At 43.7% G+C, this 24,050-nt stretch overlaps 2 protein-coding genes across 2 annotated transcripts; one reads left to right on the top strand and one right to left on the bottom strand.

The window, feature by feature from the left end:
- Window positions 1–7,511: 7,511 nt before the first annotated feature.
- Window positions 7,512–11,078, bottom strand: LOC112183837. The gene is made up of 4 exons (XM_040513293.1): window positions 10,538–11,078; window positions 9,689–10,225; window positions 8,460–9,553; window positions 7,512–8,360 (listed from the first exon to the last, which is right to left on the bottom strand). Exons 1-4 carry the CDS (start codon window positions 11,076–11,078, stop codon window positions 7,512–7,514), a joined length of 3,021 nt encoding a protein of 1,006 aa, XP_040369227.1.
- Window positions 11,079–19,213: 8,135 nt separating this feature from the next.
- LOC112184375 (cytochrome P450 81E8) lies at window positions 19,214–23,312 on the top strand. Its single transcript, XM_024322634.2, has 2 exons — window positions 19,214–20,105; window positions 22,708–23,312. Exons 1-2 carry the CDS (start codon window positions 19,214–19,216, stop codon window positions 23,310–23,312), a joined length of 1,497 nt encoding a protein of 498 aa, XP_024178402.1.
- The last annotated feature ends 738 nt before the right edge of the window (window positions 23,313–24,050 follow it).

The raw sequence follows: 24,050 nt of genomic DNA, 5'->3' as shown, positions 1-24,050 counted from the left end.
CTTCTTTTGAAAAGCCTTTCTGTAGCAGAAACCCTAGGAGACCCCAGTTCATTCATATCTTATATATGTGTTTTTCACGTTGTTAGGGTTGGTACACCAGAACAGAAAATATATATCTGCTACGTTTATAAAGAGCTTTCTGATATTTCATCCTCATAAAGTATTGAGCCAAAATTATTGTTGAGAATTCTTCATGAGCTGTTCCTTGTTTAGCTCCTGAAGGATCATCAAATCTCAAACTTTTTCTATCAAAAAGTTTTTTGGTTTTATGCTTCATGTGTGTTAGTAGTTCATGCATGATTTGTGCCTTGAGGTGATTGACAACTGAGGTGAGAGTTGTGCCATCTCAAGATTGACAAAGGAGAACAAGGTCGCTGATTTGGAAGTAGCAAAGACGAGGAGACACCGTTGCCCACTAGATTGGTTCTAGTAGATGAGTTGTGTAAGATCTTTATGTACTTTCATATTCATATAGTGGATTGTTCACCAGCATAGTGCCCACAGTTGTTTTTACTGCGTCAACAGATCTTGTGTTATGTGTGATGATTTTACTTTGGATGGTTTGGAAAATTGAATAAATCATAATATCATCAGACATCTGCATCTTCGATTAGGACTCAAGTTCTACTGCAATCCTATATTAGGATGCGAACAGACCTGCACTCTTAAGACTGATTTCTAAAGTTGTTGACATATTGATCAGTGGTTTTAGTTGAGAAATACATATATCCATTCTGTAATTTCAATCTTATATAACAATTTTTTTTTAGTAAAAGTTTAATTTGTAGCAACTAAACCCTTTTTTTTGGGGGATAATTGTGGCAATTAAACCTTGAAAAAGCCACGTATCTAGACTTGCTAAGGGATCAAAATCAATTGCCCCACTTTAAATTTATCTCCAATCGTCGATCTTATATAACATTTTTTTTTTTTGGAGAAGAAAAAGAAAGATTACAAGAAGTCTCTAAGTCAGCCATAACCTAACCGATCAAAATTAAAAGCAGTAACTACATCCTGCGGAACACGATCAAACCAAACTGTAGGATTGGGCAGCTTGTGACCTCATATAACAATTTGTTTGCTGGTGATGCTTGTTATGAAAAAGTTCAACATGGCCATCCTTGGTTCTTGATTCCCTGCTTCATAGACTGTCTTGTTAGTTGTGATTATATAAAACTAGATGTTAAACACACCCTATGAGTGTGGATAACTATTGGGCACTTAGTTCACATAATTTGGAGAAAACTGATCCACCATTTTTATTTTTGTATTTTTACTATTTTATTAAATTTCTTTTATTTTGTGAATTGGCTTTTTTTATTGTGTATTTTTGTCATTCTCGAATATTTCAGTGTAAAAGTTTTTTAATATAGGAGGCATATTTTGGTAAAAAATTCTAATTTGGTTGACAAACTCTCTTTTCTTAATAATATAGATATAGATTAATTTATTTTTTTTGAATCAATCGATCAATGATTGTCATTAATAATCATCACAAGCCAGAATAGGCCGTTACATACCCTTCTGCTGTCATTTAAGGGCATAGATAGATAAGAAGATAGTGGTAGTACCCACAGTGGTACATATAAATAGACCTACTCATTAAACCTTTAAATACGTAGAGGTAACGTGAATCCTCCTTTGGTACTACTTCAGAGGTGCTAGAGTTACATAGAGTGCGCATAAAAGTGCATTAGTTTCCTAAAAGGAACTTATTGTAAAAGACAAGGTAAAACATAAGAAGGACCTAGGCAAGAAGCCCAACCCAATTTCCTAAACCCAAGAGCCTAAAAGGGAAGAGCTCCACTCAGAGCCCATCCAGCTTGGCTCGATCTAGGCCCACATCTCCCAAACACCATGTCGTTCATACTAGCCTTAGTAGCTTCGCCTGACCCGTGCCACCGCGAGTCACCGCCACACCACAACCCAAAATCTTCGCACACCACGCTGCCACGAATTATCACAACCTTGATCCAGCGCCCCACAATCTTCACCGTCGTCGATTCCGCATCCACGCCGCCGTTGATCCAAGCCACTATCACCAAGGCCAGCCACTCCTGGTCACCACGACCGCCGCTCAGAGATGCTGCCCCAGAAGACGATGCTAGAGCCATTCGGGTACACCGAGTATCCAACAACCACCCAATGAGACCTCGAACAATATACATCGGAAAACCTGTTCGGCAGCAGCCTCCAAGACGTCAGCGCTACCGGAGGCCAGCCCAGTCGTCAGGGGTGCCACCGGACGAGCACAAACTAGCACTCGGAGAAGAAACCGGCCTTTAGGGTTTTTTGAGAATTACTATGTTTTTTTTTTTTTGAAAGATACTATGATAATATAGATTAATAATAATATTGGATGAGGATAAATATTACTCGTTTGTTACCTTCTTTTTTTTTTTTTTTTTTTTTTTAATTTCTTGTTCTGAAAGTATTAAAGATGAAGAATACTCACAAATTAAAAATGCATATAGTCTCTAATACAAATAAATGAAATCTGTTGAATAATTTTTGAACCAAATCATCAATTCATGCAACTCAAGCCAGAATGGCACGGATACATAACGTCTCTTGCCATACCTAGGACAAGTTTAAGACGTGGTATGCTAGCACCACCCATTAGACAACCAGTGCTCACTTATTTAAAAGCGAGCCTAATAACTATGAAAAGTAACACATAGCAATTAGGCAAAGTTTAGAAAAAGACAAAAACTAAATTTTCTCCTTGCCCTTGACAGTTGGGCTAGGAGGTTTGGAGAGATAAGCAAAACAAGTCTCTTGCGCATCCACAACCTTCTTTGACTTTGGGGGATTTTTATTCCTTGATCCCAGAGGCCTTCCTCTTTTCTTCTTTGTTCCAGAGCTTGTTGGCATGACATCTTTAGGCACTAAAATATTTCTAGGAGCTTCAACCATACCCAAGAACCTAGCAGAGAACTTACTTGTAAACATAGGCATTTTTTGCTTCTTTGCTTGGATATCAGGCAGAAGTGGTTTGAATAACTCCAGCAACAGAATCTTTAGCTTTTGGGGAGATTTAGCAGGAGAAGGGGGGAGTACTCTTGTCGCCCCTACTCTCTTTGTTACCTTCTTCAACCGGCGCTGCTATACCTGTATCTTTAGAAGCTTTCGGGCTGTTGCAGACACTAATTCTTTCTCAAGCTCCATGCATTCACTTGGATTGTTGAGTACAGCAGCTGGTACTATTTGGCTCCAATTTTGTTGCAGCTGGTCAACAGTCTCTTTTCTTGCGCGGGCGTGCCAGCACCGTTCGGGTGCGGTCGTCGGGGGTGTCCCTTGACCTGACTTCTTTCAAGCGATTGTGGACGAGGAGAGCACCAACCTCGTCGTGGGATTCTTTGTGCCTCGTGGTGAGGACTTTTGCTGAGCTTCTTGAAAATCACAATCGATACTCGATGTTGTAGATCGAGCAGAGCGAGAACCACTAGGAAGTGAGGAGAACTTGCTAAAGCGTGACTTTAGCTTGGCTGGGTTGCTAGGGCGTTACCCTTGCTTGGCTGGTTCTATAACCGTTGTGGTCGCGACACTACCGTCGGCTGCTGAGGAGACTAGGACCGAAGTACGTTGACAGAGGGTTTGGTGGCACTGAAAGTCGGCTTCTGAGAAGACTAGGACTAGGAGTGTGATCACCGGTAAGAGAAAGAGAAGGAGAGGAGTTGCTCTTAGAGAGGTTGCTCTAGAGAGAACTTAGATCATCTTAGAGATGTTTTGATGTTGTGAATGTGTCTTGTGATGAATTTGTAACCTCTATTTATAGGCTACCATGCCAAAGCAGCTGGCATTAAACAAATGATAGTGGAGCATTAATTGGAGACAAGAAATGATGAATTTTGGAGATAAAGAGATAAAGAAGCATAATTGGAGACAAGGAATGATGAATTTTGGAGATAAGGAAGCACTTTCGGCTCCTTTATTCCTTCAATTATATCTCCAACAAGAATTCAGATTTTGACCGTGACTTCTTCATAACAAATGTTCCACTATGAGTGTAGATCATCCTGGTAAAATTTCAGAGATTTTGGTTTAGTGGTTGGGCCAGAAACGCTGCTGGACCTCTTACAGGTCCAATTTTCCAGTTTTGCTTATGTAGAAAATTGGGCTGATTGTTTGAAGGCTTTCCACTTGAAACTCGATCTTGCACTCTTCATAAGAAATTATCCTTGAGATGTCTAGTATTAATCTGGAAAGTTTCAACTTATTTGGATCTTTTTTGGTTAGTCTTCCGCCCCTCTTTCCTTGTTTAGCTCGGTTTCTCCTAGCCGAAGTGAGAAAATGTGCTAAAGTTGACTTTTCATTTCCATGCTTCCATCATTTCCTTTTCTTACAGCTCGCATAATTCTCCATAGTAGGCTTTATTTAGCCTCTAAATAATATATTTCGAACTTGTCGACAATATATAGCTTGAGCCACTGACATTGGCTCAATTTCTCCAACACATGCCTTGTCAGGCCAAAATGCTCATTTTGGGTCCAAACATTTCCCCCCAGACCTTGAAGTCAAAGGTCCTCGTCTTGACTGAAGAGGTCTTGAATCAGTACCGCTCTTATAATGTCGTTGCTTCAAAGTCGTTGCTCCAAAGCCACTTTTATTGGCTTGAAATTGCTTGACTGATTCCATATAGGCCTCTAAATAGGCCATAAAACTTGAACACCACAATCTGAATTGCCTTTGTCATGAACCGACGCTTTCTTTATCAACTTTATTGCCTCTCATGTATCTAATGTCTGGTATGCAGTGAATTGGTGAAACTTGGGTAGGTTGTAGGAGATCAGAACTTTAACGTGCCACTCCCATGCGAATGAGACTGCTTTTGATCATGAATGAGGATCCTTTTCTTCTTTAGTGGTAACTTTGCCATGTGTATAGCAGCAAGTATCTGCCTTGTTTGCTGGCTCTCTATTGAGAATGCGATTGTTGTAGAAGAAACTCAACTCGATGAACCTTTGGCTGCTTCTGAAAAAATGGGCCACAACCTGGCCCGTATCAGAGATTGGGCCATTCAGGCCGAAGCTGGTGCCATTGCGGCGAAATGCCACCTGGAGGAACTTTGTTTGAAATTGAGCTTTGCGGGCCAATCTTTGTAGGCCCCCTCATAAACCGGTCGGTCTCTTCACATGTTAATAATCCCTTCTTTTAATAGCTAGCTCCTCAAAAGCCGCTCCTCACATGCTACTAGTCCCTTTTTTTCCCGAGATTTGGAATCACTAATCTCGATTTACTGACATCGGTTTGACCCTTTAACCATCCATCCAAGAGTGGAGATTTTCCTGAAGTCCCTTTAAATAGTTGTATTTTGGGCAAAGAATACTCACAACAAATTTTCTGAAACATTCAAGAAATGGCCTTTCAATCCTTGCTTCTCTTTCTCCTTTTTCACAAATCTTCCCCTCATGAAATGACCTTTAGCCTCTAAATTTTAGGCTTTATGGCGTAATCTTAAGCCTGGGTTAGGCCTTATGGCGTAATCTTAGGCAAACCCTCGTTTCGCCTTTCTGGAATTTTGCAACAACAATGCCAGGTTTCAGATTGGTTTAGAAACACGAGGGGGCTCCGAGTGTGAGATCCATGATCGTGCGAGTCATCGTTGTCATAATCCTTACACGCGGAGCAAATCGGGGAAGGGAGGGAAGCCAAATTGAGGTTCGTCTTTCCTCCTCTGTTTCCTTCCTTCTGGACCCGGCCCGTGTTGTGCCCTCCAGATGGAAGGGGCTTTGGTTCTCACCTCCTTCTCCCCCTTTCTCTTCTTGATAGAATCTTGGAGGGATGAGAAGGGATGGACTCTTTGAAGGAATGGGTTCAAGCCACAGAATGGCTGTTCCTGTACTTCATGTCCAGCTAATGGTGGTTACCAAGGCTAGAGGGGGTGCAGAGACTCAAGCTGATATTCGGTTCCTTCACTCTCTGCCCCTCCAGGAGATAATGGCGCGGCTCAACCCGGCGTTGGATTCCATAGCTGCTTCCAATTGAGGGGGCTTGGAGGCTCCATTTTCTCTGACTGGAGTCTCCCCTTCTCATGGATACTGGCGTTGGCAAGCCCATGTTGTATTCCTCTGCCGCTTCCATGGAAAGGGGGCGCGGGGGCTCCGTTACTCCTCTTTTTCTTCCTAAAGTCTGCCTTTCCTTGGGATAATGGCGCGGCTCAACCCGACGTTGAATTCCATAGCTGCTTCCACTCGAGCAAAGATTCAAAAGATATCCACAGATTCCTGTTTTGTATTCTAGCCACTTTTGGCTTTGTAATAAATGTACTACTTTTGGCCGCAAAGCCACTTTATGAATATAATGCTGTTTTCTTATCCTGATATTCAAATATCCGTGAGCAGTCAATAATTGTGTCTCGCGAGGCCCCAAATATAGGCCCCAACTCGAAATTCTTGGGAAACTCCACCGTGAGAAGATAATATTGAAAATGGAACAGTTACCTCCTCGAAGACCGTCTCCTCGAAGACCGTTCGGTTCCCCACCGTGAGAAGATAATATCTTTTTTTCCGAAATTTAGGGCAACTTTAATCACGCTTTACTGACTCTTCTCTTTGACCGTCCATCCACGGGTGGACATTTGCATGCCTATATCTTCCTCCACATTATAAACCCAAATTTCCAATCCCAAAATCATTTCATCAACTCGAATATTTCTAACAGCAATCTTTCTTAATTACTCATCATCATCACTCTTCAATTCTCGCATTCTCTCAATCCATCACCAATGGAACCACAAAACCGGCATCCAAATGAGGATGGAGGAAGTAACCAAGCAGCTGGGAGTAGTGCTAGCATGCTTCACAGGGAGAGCCGTACTAGGTGGATTCCCACTACAGATCATATAAGAATCCTCAATGAGCTTTTCTACAACAAGGGAGTTAGGTCCCCAACTATAGAGCAGATTCAGAGGATCTGTCTCCAGCTGAAATGGTACGGCAGGATCGAGTTCAAGAATGTCTATTTTTGGTTCGTGAACCAAAGGGCTCGGGAGAAGCAGAAGAAGAAGAAGCTCACTTCGGATGTTCAAGTGCCCAAGCAAAGATCAGGGCTTGTTGGTGGATCCATCATGGAACAACGAGGAGAAGATCACCAGGAGATTAAAACCCTTCCACTGTTTCCCATACACGGTGAGGACATCTTTGGCCACATGAAGACTACTTCCGATGGAGGTGGTGGTCACGGTGATGGCTCTTACATTTCCCTTGAGCTCAGCCTTTCCTGCGAGGGCAAAGCTGAAAAAAGTTTCCGGAGCCGCTGACTCGGCTTAGTAGTTTCTCGAGTGTAGGGACACTTAGAATTGCCCCCGAAGAGTTATATTTATGACTTTTTTTTTTTTTTTTTTTTTTTTTTTTTTTTTTTTGGGGGTTAAATAGGCTTAGTTATTGTATAGTGTTGCCCCCCTAGTGTTGCTAGGCATAGCAAAGAAATGATTATGGGCCTCAAAAACAGGCCTTCATGAATGGGCTTTGCAAGAGTAGGAACACTAGAATTGTCTCCCATGTCTTATGCTAATAAATTGTCTCCGACTCCTCTGAGTCCCAGACATTGAGAAAGTATTTCTTCAAGTATCTCCCATTGATAGGGTTATGATGGACATCTCCATCCAGGTCTTTGAGATGAAAAGCTCCTTTCCCTAAGATTTTATAAATGATGTACGGGCCTTCCCATCTTGGAGTCCATTTGCCGCGACCATCTAATTTTTCGCCAAGCGGGAGAACTGCTTTCCAAACCAACTCTCCTTCGCTGTAATTCCTTCCCCTCGTTCGCTTGTCATAGGCTCGAGCGACTCGTTGCTTTTCCATGACCAAACTATCTAAAGCCTCCAAGCGCTTTTCGCTAAGGTCTTCATGTTCCTGCCACATAGCCTGAACGTAGTCTTCTCCAATGAGATGATGTTGCTCTTGGACTCGTAATGATTGGACGTTGACTTCCAAAGGCAGGACTGCGTCATGGCCAAACATCAAAGCATAAGGTGTAGTCGCGGTGGGATTTCGCTTCGATGTGCGGTAGGCCCAAAGAGTCTCATAAAGGGTTTCATGCCATTGTCGCGGATTAGCTTCCAACATTTTCTTCAGCAAAGTGATGGTGATTTTGTTGCTGGCCTCTGCTTGACCATTAGACTGAGCATAATAAGGACTGGAATGGATGAACTGTATTCCCCATTCCTTTGCCAGTTTATCAACTTCACCACCCATGAAAGATGCCCCCCGGTCCGAAACAAAAACTTCTGGGATACCAAATCTGCATATGATGTTCCTAAATAGGAATTGTCGCAACGCACCACCATATGCTTCTTTCAAAGGTTCTGCTTCGATCCATTTTGTAAAGAAATCGGTCGCGACGATGATGAACTTGTGCTGAAGTGATGAATGTGGGTGAATCATCCCAATTAAATCTAGCGCCCATCCTCTTGCAGGCCAAGGCTTAATAATGGGTTGCATTGGAACATTAGGGACATGCTGGACCGGCCCATGAGCTTGGCAGTCCAAACAACCTTTAGCGAATGCGATGCAATCCTTCAAGATACTGGGCCAAAAATATCCATGTCGTCTGAGCAACCATCGCATCTTTGGACCTGCTTGGTGAGCCCCACAAATGCCGGAATGAACTTCGCGCATGAGTTGTTTCGCTTCGCAGCCATAAACACATCTGAAGTCTATGCCATCTTCGCCGCGTCGTCGCAACTCGTTACCTCTAAGAAAGTAATTTAGTGCAAGAAAACGAATCTTCCTGTCGGCAGTGGGATCTGGCTGCTTGAGATAAGCGATCAAAGGGATGCGCCAATCCACGTCAATGGGTTCCAGGGTCGCGACTGAGGTATCATCTGGAGGATCTCTTCTCGTCATCCATGAAGGGAGTGTGCGACGCTCGACTTTAAGGATTCTCTCCCGCACGCCATATCTCAATGTTACCCCTGTTGCCAGCTGGGCCAACTCGTTCGCTGCAAAATTTCGCTCGCGAGGAATGTGCTCAAGATGTATGTTATCAAACTGGTCCAATAAGTCTAATGCCCTGTTCCAATAAGGAACCAACGTGAAGCTATTGCATCTGAACTCATTGCACAACTGATTGATAACCAAGAGAGAATCGCCAAGTATTTGTACATCTCCGATTCCCATTTCTAGTAGTACTTCTAGGCCTATAATGAGGGCCTCATACTCTGCTTGGTTATTGGTACACTGGAACTCCAACTGGAAAGAGTAGGAAAATCGATCGCCGGTTGGGTTTTCCAAGACAACCCCTGCTCCTGCTAACGTATCTGTTCTTGACCCGTCAAAATATAACACCCAAGGCTGGAATGAGACTGTGGCTTGATAAAGCGCGGGGTACTCTGGCAAGCACGCTAAATCTGAGCGATCTAAAGTTGTGGCAGCGACCTCTAAATCTCTAACCGCGGGGACATCCAGCATAGGGTGATGTGCCAGAAAGTCTGCTATGGCTTGCCCCTTTATTGCTTTCTGTGGCACATACTGTAGCGAGAATTCTGATAAGGCGAGCACCCACTTGCCAATACGGCCTCTCAAGATAGGTCGCGATAGCATATATTTGACTAGATCGGTTTGAGCAATGATGCAAGTAGTAAAGGACAACATGTAATGCCGCAACTTGCATGCTGAGAAGTATAATGTAAGACACAGCTTTTCCATTGGAGTGTACCTTGTTTCGCAATCTGTGAGTGTCCTACTGAGGTAAAAGATGGCATGTTCAACACCATTTGCATCATCCTGAGCGAGGAGGCTACCAATGGAAGCCTCAGCTGCTGAAACATACAACTTTAATGGAAATCCCGTTCTAGGAGGAACAAGCACTGGCGGGCTCGCCAGATAGGCCTTGATTTTATCGAAAGCCTCTTGATGTTTAGGTTCCCACACAAACTCATTCTGTCCTTGCAACTTCAACAGTGGGGAAAATGGATGGATTTTGCCTGAAGAGTTAGAAATGAATCGTCGCAAAAAGTTGATCCTACCCAGTAGTCGCTGTAACTCTTTCTTCGTTCGCGGGGGAGATGCATTGATGACCGCGTTTGCTTTATCCTCAGGGACCTCAATGCCTCTTTGATGGACAATGAATCCCAGGAAATCTCCTGCCTGAACCCCAAAAACGCAAATGGCGGGATTCATCTTGAGCTTGTGTAGCTGCATGCGCTCGAAAACTTTTCTGAGATCCGTGAAGTGATCTCCACTCTTCTTAGACTTCACGACGACGTCATCAATGTAAACCTCTAAGATCTTCCCAAGTATGTCATGGAAGATCAGGTTCATGGCTCTCTGATATGTTGCTCCCGCATTCTTCAGTCCAAAAGGCATAACCACATATTCGAAAACTCCTGCAAACCCAGGGCAGCGGAATGCGGTCTTGTGTCTATCTTCCTCCGCGACTGGAATCTGGTGATATCCCGCTGTGCCATCCATGAAAGACAACAGTTCGTGCCCTGCAACTGCGTCTACTAACATGTCCGCAACAGGCATGGGGTAGACGTCTTTAGGTGTAGCCAAATTAAGGTCTCTGTAATCTACGCAGATCCTCATCTTGCCATTCTTCTTGCGAACAGGCACTATATTGGACAACCACTTATTGTACTTGGCTACCCTGATAATGCCCGCCTTGTACATCTTTTCGACTTCCTCTTTGACCAGAACTTGGGTCTCCGAGTTCATTCTTCGCGGCTCTTGCTTCACAGGCCTCTTATCAGGCAGCATTGGTAGTTGGTGGCATACCAAGTCTGGTGATAGGCCTGGCATGTCCTCGTATTTTTCCGCAAAGCAATCCTTGAATTCCAGCAATAATTCAACGAGCCTCTGTTTCTCGCTAGGCTCTAAGTAAGTGCTGATAGCCACTTCTATAGGCTCATCAGTTGTTCCCAGATTGACCTTTTCAGTAGGGTCCCTAACCTTCGGAGGTGTGTCATCCAATGCCGCTGGAGCAAGCCGAATCTCTTCTTCCTCCTCTTCTTGGTCTGTGAACTCTTCATTAACAATTTCTAAGGTCGAGACTCGATCATAGGCATCTGTTTCCACCAAGTATAAGGATAGCCTCTCATACAAAGAATGGAAGGCCTCTACGTCTTCCTCCATGAGTTCGTGATCCATTAATTAGCACTTGGAGACGGCACCGCATATCCAGGCCTTTCGAGGTCGTTTTTTGTGACCGCGAGCCCCCATTGTGCCAATTCAGAGGTCGTCACCCCTGTGGGGCGGCCCTTATCATCAATACCAATGACTTGTAAAGGAGAGATTGGTTCTAGGTAATACCTTGCGTCCAAGTAGTTGGCGGACACCTTAAAAGGTCGCGGGTCTGCTTTAACAATTTCTGCCTTGTCCGCGACTCTGTCCCATATGATCAGCTCCTGATGAAGGGTGGATGGGACACAATAACTCCTGTGGATCCAGTCGCGGCCCATAATTGCGCTATATGCCGCATAACAATCTGTAACAAAGAAAGCGTAAACCCCCTCTGCTGGACCCACCTTGACTCGTAGGAAAATCAAACCCAATGTTTTGGTCACAGTCCCTGCGAAGTTCTTTAGCGTAAGGGAAGTGGATTGGATCTTTTCTTTCTTGATCCCTAGTAGATGCATGGTTCTGGTAGTAATGACATTCACAGCCGCGCCGGTATCAACCATTATCTTGCTGACCTTAGTCCCATTCATTTCTGCTGTGATATACAAAGGTCGCATGTGTTGCACCATGGCGGGTGTGGGTCTTGTGAAGCTCATGAAGAAACCCTTATTGTTAGCATCTTTAGTCTCAAGGAACACTGCTTCTTTCACCTGCGTTGTTGCGGCTGAAGTGATCTGCAACTGCTGTTCTCCAATCGCGTCAGTTTCTACACATTCCTGCGCAGCGACTGGTAAGGCATACTTAGCAGGGAGCACATAAACCATATTGCAAGAGGTATCCACCATTTCTGTTTCGTCCATGTCATCATCAAGATTGAGCTTGGGTTCATCTGCTGGGATATCGGCGTTGAACCGTTTAACCATGAAAGCAAACAATGATTCCTCTGCAGGGATCATCACCTTGGTTTGTTCGTGCTCCTGTACCATGGGAACATGGTTTAGTGATTCTAAAATTTGTTTTGCCGCTGGCACTTCCTCTGGGAGAGCGACCACCAAGCTTTGAACTTTCTGCACAATTGCGGACCTATTGTCTTTGCCCCCAGCCTGTCAAAGACGGAAGGCTCGTTATTTCTTCCTTCACGAGATACTCTCCTCCAAACATTGACTTTATGAGCTAGTGGCGGTTCTTGCTTCGCGAGAACTAAGGACTTCTCCTGAGCGCTGCTCTTGGGGGCACGTGGCTTTTGCTCTTTGTGCCATACTTTGGGCTGCTGTTTCTGAAGTTGCGGGGAAACGAATCTCTTGGAGGCCAGTGCCTCCAATTGTCTCTGATACTCTTCTGGAGGTTTCAGTAATTGCGATGGTTTGATCAATCCTTGATCTAGTGCTTCCAAGGTTTGCTTTGCTTCTCCAAACTTCCGCTGGAGTTTTCTTTTCCTTGAAGAGCTCATCTCCACCGCCTTGCCCTTCTTCTGTGTATACCATCTCCCTTCTTTGATGGAGGACGTTGACACTGGCGGAATGTAAGGTCTAGTTAAAACCCCTTGCCGCTTATCTACTTGCTCTTCTTCCCTCGCGGTTTTCAACTTTTTGAATAAGTTTGAGTCCCTTGGAGAAAGAGTTTCTGAACCACTGTATACTCTTGGGCTGCATGGTTGGAAGTTTCTAGAGGATGATACTAACCGTATTGGCGGTAGAGATCCAAAGCGAACAGTCTGGTATGTTTCCTCATCTAGGGCTTGAGTGTCACATTCTTCCTTGCACCGCGAGCATAGGACGATGGGTAAACGAGTCTTGGATTCCCGCTTCATGACTTTGTCTCCAATCCTTTTCAAATCCTTAGCCGCATGGTCTGGACTATTCTGCTGATCTTTTTCACCCCATGCCACGTCCACCATGTTGATGCCGGTATCTGGGAAGGGATCTAGGTCCACCAACGCTGCTGCTGTTTTCGGTGCCTCTACTTGCAAACTACCGTTATTTAACCAGATTTGGATCTGATCCTTCAGCTTAACACAATCGGCTGTATTATGATTCCACATATTATGGAGTTTACAGTATTTCTTCCCCCTTAGCTGCTCTGGTTTGGGAAATGGGCCGAAGTCGGTTTTCACCATCTTTGCGGCGATCATTTCATCCAAGATTTCATGCGCTTTGTTCGCGTCGTAAGTATAACTTGCGAACTCTGGTTTGGTGAAAACCAACGACTTGAGCTTCACCGGCTCTTTGCACAGTTTCAGTTGCTTTAGCGTTGAAGCCTTTTTCCCGGTGAGTTCCAGGGCAGCTATCTCATCTTCTTCAGACTCATTAGCCTCTGCTGTACTAGATTCCTCACTCTTGTAGTAAGGATCAAAGGAACTGGATTGATGGCTGAGTGCAGCCACTATTCGGTGTTTCCCTGGGATGTATGTCCCCTTCGAGGCATTTTTCAAAGCGTCCATCTCCCTGAGTAAGTGCTCGAAACTTCCTACTTCTGTGATCAGTTCCCCCATGGAATTGAACATACTTCCATGCTGTTTTTTGCGTTGGTGTGGCTCTAAGCCTTTGATTGCCAATTTCACCAGTTCTTTCTCTGGCAGAATCACGTTCAACTTTCCTTTCTGGATCTGAAAACGCTGAAGGTACATGACAGCGGATTCAGTTGGCTGCTGAGCCATCTGAGTGAGTGAAGCCAGATCTACTTCCGGCTCGATAGTCCCGAAGGTTTCCTTGAACAGCTTCTCCATCGTGGGCCAACTCGCAACTGATCCCGGTTGCAGCTTTGTGAACCAGGTGAAGGCAGACCCCGATAAAGAAGTAGCAAAGATGTTACACTTCAGATTGTCGTCGTTCTGGTACTGGCCACACTGTACTCGAAACCTAACCAAATGGGCCGCGGCATTTTCGACTTCCTCTCCCGAGAAAGTAGAGAACGTAATGTTCTTATATCCCCTAGGATAAGGTGTCTGCGTAATATGCGGTGGGAAGGGCCCTTGGTAAGCCTCCTCCAGGTTAGGCCTCTGGTTCGCGGCCTGATCATTGCTTCTACCTCTTCTCTCCTTATATATCTTGGATCAGGAGGAGGTGGGTGAACCACTGTATCATCAACTGGCCAGATCGGCGGTGGCGCCTGTGAAGCCTGATTAACCAAAGATATGCCGCCTCCATGGGTCGTTTTGTGTCGGGTTGACGTCTGCGACGTAAAACCCACTGCTGGCTGACCCTTTGTGGCTGCGGTGACCTTCGCTGGACTTTCAACCCGGTCGATACCATAATGACTTGCTGGAGGTGGATCGTGGTGCACGTATTCAACTCCGTCGCTATCATATTGGGGAAACAAACTATGACCAACAGAGGCCCCTTCATTGATTTTCAAAGTCCTGGTCCCTTGCGTGACTGATGACGCGGCGTTGTTCTTCCCACTAGTTGCCAGAGTAGTTTCTTTACCTCTGACTGATACAGCAGTAGCGGATGTGGCTGTACTGCCGCCGCTTGCTTTTTCTCGAGCATTTGGTGGTATGTACTTACCTGACCCTGTAGGCTGGCCGAGGGACCCTAGAATAGCATTGGGGTCCCCTAACACCTTATTCAGGACATCTCTTGCCTGATCCATCTCAGTTTTTTGCATGGCAACTTGGATCGCGGTATTGGATCCCTCACTGCGAATAGCCGCGACTTCTGTGAGAACGACCTTAGTCTGCGCAGCTTGGGCATTTATCAAGGTCACGAGCTGTTCATGTTGCTCCTGGGATTGTCGTGCCGTGCGATCTGTATTCCCTTGCAACAGCTCCGTATTGCGCTCCATCTCCAGCCTGACTTTCGTTATCAGATTGTTAGACATCCGTCGCTGCTCCTCGAATCTTTTAGCCGTCTTTGCCCAGAATGTACTATTGTTTTTTCGCATGATGTTAAGTTGCGCTTCCAGGCTGGCGTTTTCTGGGATAGGGATGGGTACAAAAATATCCGCTCTCACCTCGTCCTCAGTCACCCTGGTGGTATCAAACGCTTTTCCGGCCTCATTAGGCTGGACGGTGAGAACTGCCTCGCCCTCAGTAGCGGGATGTTGATCTTCTCCTTGTTCGGTCGTCATCTCTGTTGATGGCGTGTGGAGAGAAAATCTTTGAATTACTAATTGTTCTGAAAGACCACGACAGTCTGCACGCGTGTGCGGTCTGTAACTGGGGGTCTTATGTTTCAGGCAGTTGACGTAAACCTTTTGGTAAGGGTTATCGTCTGACTTCCCAATGGTGAATATCTGGCAGTATGCTGTATTGTATAAGTAGCTAAATTCAATAAGACTTTGTGAATCAAGGTTTAGACTTGCGGTCCAAGTATAGTCGCCTAGACACAAACTTTCTTTCAAATCCTTTGGGCAACCTTACTGAAATGGCCAGATGGGGGAGGGCGAACAAAAGAGGCAGAATCCATTTTGGCATGAACTACTCCCACATAGTGGTTTAGGCCCATTTGCACGCACTTCTGGATTCAATAACCTGTTATGAACGTTGTCCCGTTTCTAGACACCATTTCACATAGGCTATACTTACTGAGATGAGAAAGATCATAAGTGTGAAGACAGTTCAACAAGTGTTAATAAAAACCGCCCTTAACCTTAAGGGACCTGAACTAGGCACCAATAAGGAGTTTAGGTCAATATTAACAAAAGAGACTTCACCTATTCCGTTATGATTCACAACCCCTTACTAACCTCAATTTCTTAATAGTGGTGTGATTTACAGCTCACAGTATGTCCCACCGGGTGTGCCAAAATGTTTGGCTCCAATTTTGTTGCAGCTGGTCAACAGTCTCTTTTCTTGCGCGGGCGTGCCAGCACCGTTCGGGTGCGGTCGTCGGGGGTGTCCCTTGACCTGACTTCTTTCAAGCGATTGTGGACGAGGAGAGCACCAACCTCGTCGTGGGATTCTTTGTGCCTCGTGGTAAGGACTTTTGCTGAGCTTCTTGAAAATCACAATCGATACTCGATGTTGTAGATCGAGCAGAGCGAGAACCACTAGGAAGTGAGGAGAACTTGCTAAAGCGTGACTTTAGCTTGGCTGGGTTGCTAGGGCGTTACCCTTGCTTGGCTGGTTCTATAACCGTTGTGGTCGCGGCACTACCGTCGGTTGCCGAGGAGACTAGGACCGAAGTACGTTGACAGAGGGTTTGGTGGCACTGAAAGTCGGCTTCTGAGAAGACTAGGACTAGGAGTGTGATCACCGGTAAGAGAAAGAGAAGGAGAGGAGTTGCTCTTAGAGAGGTTGCTCTAGAGAGAACTTAGATCATCTTAGAGATGTTTTGATGTTGTGAATGTGTCTTGTGATGAATTTGTAACCTCTATTTATAGGCTACCATGCCAAAGCAGCTGGCATTAAACAAATGATAGTGGAGCATTAATTGGAGACAAGAAATGATGAATTTTGGAGATAAAGAGATAAAGAAGCATAATTGGAGACAAGGAATGATGAATTTTGGAGATAAGGAAGCACTTTCGGCTCCTTTATTCCTTCAATTATATCTCCAACAAGAATTCAGATTTTGACCGTGACTTCTTCATAACAAATGTTCCACTATGAGTGTAGATCATCCTGGTAAAATTTCAGAGCTTTTGGTTTAGTGGTTGGGCCAGAAACGCTGCTGGACCTCTTACAGGTCCAATTTTCCAGTTTTGCTTATGTAGAAAATTGGGCTGATTGTTTGAAGGCTTTCCACTTGAAACTAGATCTTGTACTCTTCATAAGAAATTATCCTTGAGATGTCTAGTATTAATCTGGAAAGTTTCAACTTATTTGGATCTTGTTTGGTTAGTCTTCCGCCCCTCTTTCCTTGTTTAGCTCGGTTTCTCCTAGCCGAAGTGAGAAAATGTGCTAAAGTTGACTTTTCATTTCCATGCTTCCATCATTTCCTTTTCTTACAGCTCGCATAATTCTCCATAGTAGGCTTTATTTAGCCTCTAAATAATATATTTCGAACTTGTCGACAATATATAGCTTGAGCCACTGACATTGGCTCAATTTCTCCAACACATGCCTTGTCAGGCCAAAATGCTCATTTTGGGTCCAAACAGGTACCTCCAGGTCTGGAGCTACAATCACTGCCAACGCCAAGGGTTGGTGCACTTCCTTCTCTATCAATGTGGGATTTAGGGCTCTGTTACGTAGTATGATAAGCTTACGTGCTGTAGATGCTTCCTTGGGTTGGAATAGAGACCTGAAGATAGATGGCAGAATAGGTGTTTGCACACCTTGAAAATGAAAGGTTCCATCTACAAAAGTGTTAGCAGCAAACCCTAAAGAAGGACCAACAAATTCCTTCCTCTGTTCTCCAACTCCACGTCTTGTACCTGTTGTAGCATGGCTACCAAGCAAAGGGCAATGGTCTCCCTCATGGTAAATCAGATTACAATGATCACACTTGCCCACCAGATTTTCAAAAAAATACGAAATCTCAACCTCAACCCCAGGCGCCAGTTTTAGGGTTTTCTTGAGGAAAAAAGGTTTCGAAATGTCATGTGCCACATGAACCCTAACCTTGCCCGTATTTGCAAAGAGTTTATCATCCAATTCAAGGTACTTACCAGCCACCGAAGTGATATTTCTGATCATGTCAAGCTCCTCAAACAATGGCGGCATGTTGCTAATTCGAACCCAGAAGAAAAGGACAGTCAGATCAACCTATTCAATAGCCTTGATGCCATCATACTCCTGAAGCACAACCGGAGCCTAATTAAATCGCCATGGTCCACCCTTCAAAACCTTGTTACGGTCCTTACGCAAATCAAATGCCAGGACAAAACGATTTGGAGCCCTCTCTTGAATCTTGAAATCCTTATCAAGGACCCATACTCGCCAGAAAAAATGTTTCAAAGAGGCCAGTTTCTTCACTAAAGGACGTGCCAACAGAAAGGATTGCTTGGCTCATCTCTAGATTCCATTCGAGGCTCGTGAGACATCCACCACATTAGTGCTAGCAAGCACAAGTGATGCAGCAAAGGATGACGTTACAACATCAATGTTGGACATGTTGACGGGTTTGGGATCAAAGAAATGGCGACGGAGGTCGCGTTGTTTGTCTGGTTTGGTGGCTGCACACATAGAACTGCCCTAGGGTTTTTTTTTTTGGAAGATAATATCATCTCCCTTCATTAGTATGTACGTATTAGATTTGAGACATGTGAAGGTATTAAATATGTGAGTATAAATCTGTTGAATAATTTGGTAAACATAACATGTAAATAAGCTTAATACAACATCTATGACACTAATTAACAAATCTAAACAATCACAATCACAATCACAATCACAAACATGAACCCAAAAGGCAAATGTCCAATCCTTGTTACTTTCATGCATATACCCACTTGTGCACGCCTAATGTGTTTTAACGTACTCGTCACTTTTTCCATAAAGATACAATTTGAAAACTCCTACAGAAAAATAGAGAAAAACCCAAGTTGAAAAAAATACAATCTGAAAACTTCTACCGAAAAATAGAGAAAAATCCAAGTTGAAAAATATACAATCTGAAAACTTATACCGAAAAATAGAGAAAAATTCAAGTTGAAAAATGGACTGTATAGAAGAAGAGTAAAACATTAGCACAGGCTGTAAGTTCACCTCTCCCAATCTCAAAATCAACGTCCCGGTACTCTCCCGTATATGTCCTTATAAGTACGTACTTTTCTATCTTCTTCTTCACATATTACATCAACCTAGCAAACCAAACCAAAATGGAAGACATTGTGTTGTACACCTCTTTGTCACTGATCTTCATCCTCTTCACTTTCAAGTTCCTCTTCTTGAATCGTCGCCGTTACACCAACCTCCCACCAAGCCCCCCTTCACTTCCAATTCTCGGCCACCTCCACCTCCTCAAACCCCCAGTCCACCGCACCTTCCACAACCTCTCCCAAACCTACGGCCCCATCTTCCCTCTCTGGTTCGGCTCTCGCCGCCATAAAGATACAATTTGAAAACTTCTACTGAAAAATAGAGAAAAATCCAAGTTGAAAAATGGACTCTATAGAAGAAGAGTAAAACATTAGCACGGGCTGTAAGTTCACCTCTCCCAATCTCAAATTCAACGTCCTGGTACTCTCCCGTATATGTCCTTATAAGTACGTACTTTTCTATCTTCTTCTTCACATATTACATCAACCTAGAAAACCAAGCAAAAATGGAAGACATTGTGTTGTACACCTCTTTGTCACTGATCTTCATCCTCTTCACCTTCAAGTTCCTCTTCTTGAATCGTCGCCGTTACGCCAACCTCCCACCAAGCCCCCCTTCACTTCCAATTCTCGGCCACCTCCACCTCCTCAAACCCCCAGTCCACCGCACCTTCCACATCCTCTCCCAAACCTACGGCCCCATCTTCCCTCTCTGCTTCTGCTCTCGCCGCGTGGTCATAGTCTCCTCCCCCTCCGTCGTCGAAGAATGCTTCACCAAAAACGACATCGTCCTCGTCAACTGCCCTAGAGGGCTCCTCGGCAAGTACATCGGCTACAACTGGTCCACCATGGTCTCCGCCCCTTACGGCGACCACTGGCGTAACCTCCGCCGCATTGCTGCCATCGAGATCTTCTCTTCCCAGTGCCTCAACATGTTCTCCACCATTCGAAAAAATGAGGTCAAACACTTGGTCCTCAAGCTGGCTCAGAACTCGAGTTCAGGTGATTTCTCCAAGGTGGAAATGAATTCCATGTTCAATGAGCTTACCTTCAACATCATAATGATGATGGTGGCGGGGAAGAGGTACTACGGCGACGACATTGATGACTCGGACAAAGAGGAGGCCACAAAGTTCAGGGAGATCATGACTGAGGTTTTCACGTACGGCATCGCGTCGAATCCGGCGGATTTCTTCCTGGTTTTGAAATGGGTTGGGAGTAATGGGTATGAGAAGAAGATGACCGAGTTGGGGAAGAAGAGTGATGCATTTCTTCAAGGTCTCATTGATGAGCATAAAGGAGTTAAGAGAAACACCATGATTGACCATTTGATTTCTCTGCAAGAATCACAGCCCGAGTACTACACTGATCAAATCATCAAAGGGCTTATAATGGTGGGTACATACATCTATCAGTTATACATATCTATATATATATATATATAGATATATATATATATATATATATATATATATATTATACTACTTAGAAGTTTCTATTTTAGACAGGATAACGTTGTTATTGCAGCACTGGCAGTTCTTTCTTAAGTATTACTAATTAACTAGATGCTCATTTTCAGGTATTACCAATGAATTAAAAAGCGCACCCCTGAGGCTCAAAAAGCAAATTCCTGGCCTGAAATTGAGTGTGTTTCAATCAATGAATTAAAAAGCGCGCCTGAGGCTCAAAAATCGAATTCCTGGCCTGAAATTGAGTGTGTTTCAGTGGCTAGGTGACGACACTGGTGAGGCGTCCTCCAAGGCGCTAAAGGCGTGAAAGGAGTCCTCCAAGGTGCTAAAGGCGTACGGGAAGAAAAAAATGAAAAGTGACGTCGTTTTGAAACAGATTGGGTTTAAAGGCTTTCTAGGTCGCGACCCTAGAGCAATTAAGTGTATGAGATTTGATTTCAACCCTCTCTGTTCCAAAAGGTAGCAAATGCGATCCCTAACCCAGAGTTCAAGTTAGGAGTTCAATTTCGATTCGCAGCAGTCAATTTGAGCTTGATTGGAGGTCGATTCGCAGTAGGTTATTTAAAGGTATTGGAGTTGGATACTTGGATTCGCAATAGGCCATTTGAACTTTTGAAGGTATGATTCCCGATTTCCTGATTTCAGGTTGTTCCCGATTTCCTGTCTAGACAATCATATATGTCCAGCAACCCCATTAATTTGGTTGCAATAGTTTGCAGATTTTGATCTTTTAGATATTCTTGTTTGTGGGTTACTGTCAATTTTACAGATTTTGTGATCCCATTGGAATTGATTTAGATTTTGTTGGATTCAGTTTGAGTTTTGAGTTTGGTTACTGTCAATGTTCTCGGTCCTCTTTTGAAGTAGCAGCTGGAAGATATTGAGATGCTGTCATTATAATAGTTGTGTTAATTGAGTGTCTGATACCAATTATATAATACCAGTTATTGATAGCAGCAGGAAGATATTGATTGTCTCTTGTGTATGATACCAATTATATAATCCCAGTAGAGTCCAGTACCAGTTATTGATAGCTGCCTGAAATAGTCATGTTGTGATTTTTGGCAGATTGCATGATTTTGTGTAATAGCAATTGTATATTATATGTAATTGATAGGATGCTATGTTATAATGCAGGTAACAATGAGTTCTAGTACTACAACTAGTGGGACAACAAAGAAAGATCATGCTTGGAAATGGACTAAACCAATTCCGGGGGAGTTGAAGTACTTTTTGTGTGCGTTTTGTGATAATAAAAAAATACCAGTGGCATTTTCATATTCAAGCAGCATTTAGTTGGCACCCATAAAGGAATCAAAGCTTGTCGAAAAGTCCCACCAAATGTGAAGGATTGGTGCACTTTAGCACTTCAAAGAAATGAAGAAGAGAAACAAGCAAGGATTACGGTGCATAGGGAGATAGGGGGATTGGAGCCACTAGAAGAAGAAGATGCACATGTTCAAGCAGTGGAAAATGTGACTGCAAGTGAGAGTGGTAGTGCTCAAACTCCACTTGTGGTGGTTCTACGAGTCAACCGAAGTCAAGAGGACCGATGGACAAGTTTGTCTCCTCAAAAGCTCGGCAAGCTACATTGAATTCTTCATTCAAGAAAGAAGAAAGACGTAATGTGTGTAGGGCGATTGGGAGGTTGTTCTATACTAGTGCCATAGCATTTAATGTGGCAAATAATCCTTATTGTTTTGCGGCATTGGAGCAAGTTTCCAAGAACGGCCCCGGTTTTCAACCTCCAACTAGTCATGAGCTAAGGACTTGGATGTTGAAGGAAGAAGTTGTAGATGTTCAAAAAATGATGTTAGAGTACAAAAAAGATTAGATCCATTATGGATGCACAATTATGTCGGATGGTTGGACGGATGGCAAAAGTAGGGTTATACTAAATTTTTTAGTAAATAGCCCTAGAGGTACATGGTTCTTGAAATCGGTTGATGCATCGGATACAATTAAAAATGGGGAGTTGATGCTCAATTATTTGGATAGTGTTGTGGAGGAGGTAGGGGAGGAGAATGTGGTCCAAATAGTTACCGACACTGCTAATTATAAGTGGGCGGGAAAGGAACTTATGAAGCATAGAAGCAAATTGTGGTGGACTCCATGTGCGACACATTGCATTGACTTGATGTTGGAGGATATAAGCAAATTGAAGGGCTTTTAAACTACCATTCAAAGAGCTAAGCAAATTGTGGAGTTTATTTATGGGCACACACAAGTTCTTTCTATTATGAGAAAATTCACCGAGAACAAGGAGATTATTCGTCCGGCGGTTACAAAGTTTGCCACATCTTTTCTCTCTCTTCAAAGTTTATATAAGCAAAAGGAAGCTCTCATTAAAATGTTTTCATCTAATAATGTTCTTTTGGTTGCTCTCTTAATGTGGTATATATAAGAGTCATGATTACATGAATATAAGTCTTTGTTACGTAAGGCTTACGCCTTACGCCTCAAGGCGAACGCCTTCTTGAGGCTCACCGAAAAATGCCTCGCCCTACGCCTCAGCGTTTTAAAACATTGAGTATTACTACAGGCGGGAACCGATACATCAGCGGTGACACTGGAATGGATTATGTCAAATCTTCTTAACCATCCTCATGTGTTGAAAGATGCTAGAGCCGAATTGGACTCTCATCTCGGCTTGGATCACTTAGTAGACGAACCCGATGTCTCCAAATTGCCTTACCTACAGAGCATTATTTCTGAAATCCTTCGGCTTTATCCGCCGCCGCTTTTGGTGCAGCATTTATCGTCCGATGATTGCACGATCGGGGGATTCGATGCGCCTCGTGACACAATGGTAATGGTTAATGCGTGGGCAATACATAGAGATGCTGAGTTGTGGGATGATCCGGAAAGCTTTAAGCCCGAGAGGTTCAAAAATGGCGAGCATGACTCATACAAACTCATGCCATTTGGACTAGGAAGAAGGGCTTGCCCTGGAATGAGTCTAGCCCAACGTGTGGTAGGCCTAACTTTAGGGTCGTTGATTCAATGCTTTGAATGGGAGAGAGTAGATGATAAAAATGTTGATATGACCGAAGGCAAAGGAGTCACCATGCCTAGAGCTGTGCCATTGGAGGCTATGTGTAGAGCACGTCCCATTGTAAACAGAATTCTTATTTAAGCTATAGGTAAAACATCAGAGTGTCAAACTATTTGAACAAGTAGGTTAGCTAGAGAAGGGGAGTACTGTATTTGAAGAGGCTTAATTAGATGTAACCTTTTATGCACGTCTTTGAATAATTCCAATCTTTGTGAGGTTTGTAAAGAAATATAAGTATTCCAACAAAATAAACATCTCGACATTCTTCCATTTATATATAGCGAGCTCACCGTAACAATTTTAAATTTTGCTTTTACTAATAAAGATATTGGATGTGACACTAAAGTTTTTTTTGGTAAAGATGTGACACTAAAGTTGAAACCTCAGAAAGTTCGGAGGACCTCAGTCTAGAAGGCCATATCATTGATGAAGTGAAAAGTTCAGTTCAGTCCTTATCCATTTGTAGTAGCCAATTTGTGAGACGGAAATGCAACAAGATTGCTCACTGTTTGGCAAAAGAGGCTTTAAAAGTTAGTCGTCCTTTACTTTGTTTGGAGTCGGGGCCTTTATGGCTCCATAAGTTAGTCAGTATAGATTTCCAGTTTGGAGTCTAGTGTGGTCAATCTTGCTTTTGAGCTTCCGGTTGGTAGCCTCTGGCAGGTTGTTGCCCCAAAATCATTGTAAGAAGTTCATTATGAATGAAGTTCCTTCTTGATAAAAAAAAAAAAAAGTTGAAACCTAGTGTAATAGTAGGAGATTTTCAACGGATGATGGTGGCCGGGAAGAGGTACAACAGAGACCACATGTCGGATGACAGAG

The sequence above is a fragment of the Rosa chinensis genome, chromosome 2 (genome assembly GCF_002994745.2).
Source record: "Rosa chinensis cultivar Old Blush chromosome 2, RchiOBHm-V2, whole genome shotgun sequence".
NCBI classification, from domain to species: domain Eukaryota; kingdom Viridiplantae; phylum Streptophyta; class Magnoliopsida; order Rosales; family Rosaceae; genus Rosa; species Rosa chinensis.
This window is presented reverse-complemented; position numbering and strand designations above follow the sequence as displayed.

Bases quoted from the DNA above. Each gene is read 5' to 3' on its own strand.
- LOC112183837 (XM_040513293.1), bottom strand. From the start codon at position 11,078: ATGGAGGAAGACGTAGAGGCCTTCCATTCTTTGTATGAGAGGCTATCC. The intron at 10,226-10,537 runs GCAAGATGAGGA...GGAAGATCTTAG, and splicing joins GCCTGTTCGCAAGAAGAATG to AGGTTTACATTGATGACGTC. The intron at 9,554-9,688 runs GTAGGACACTCA...AAACCGATCTAG, and splicing joins ACATGCCATCTTTTACCTCA to TCAAATATATGCTATCGCGA.
- LOC112184375 (XM_024322634.2), top strand. From the start codon at position 19,214: ATGGAAGACATTGTGTTGTACACCTCTTTGTCACTGATCTTCATCCTC. The intron at 20,106-22,707 runs GTACATACATCT...TAAAACATTGAG, and splicing joins CAAAGGGCTTATAATGGTGG to TATTACTACAGGCGGGAACC.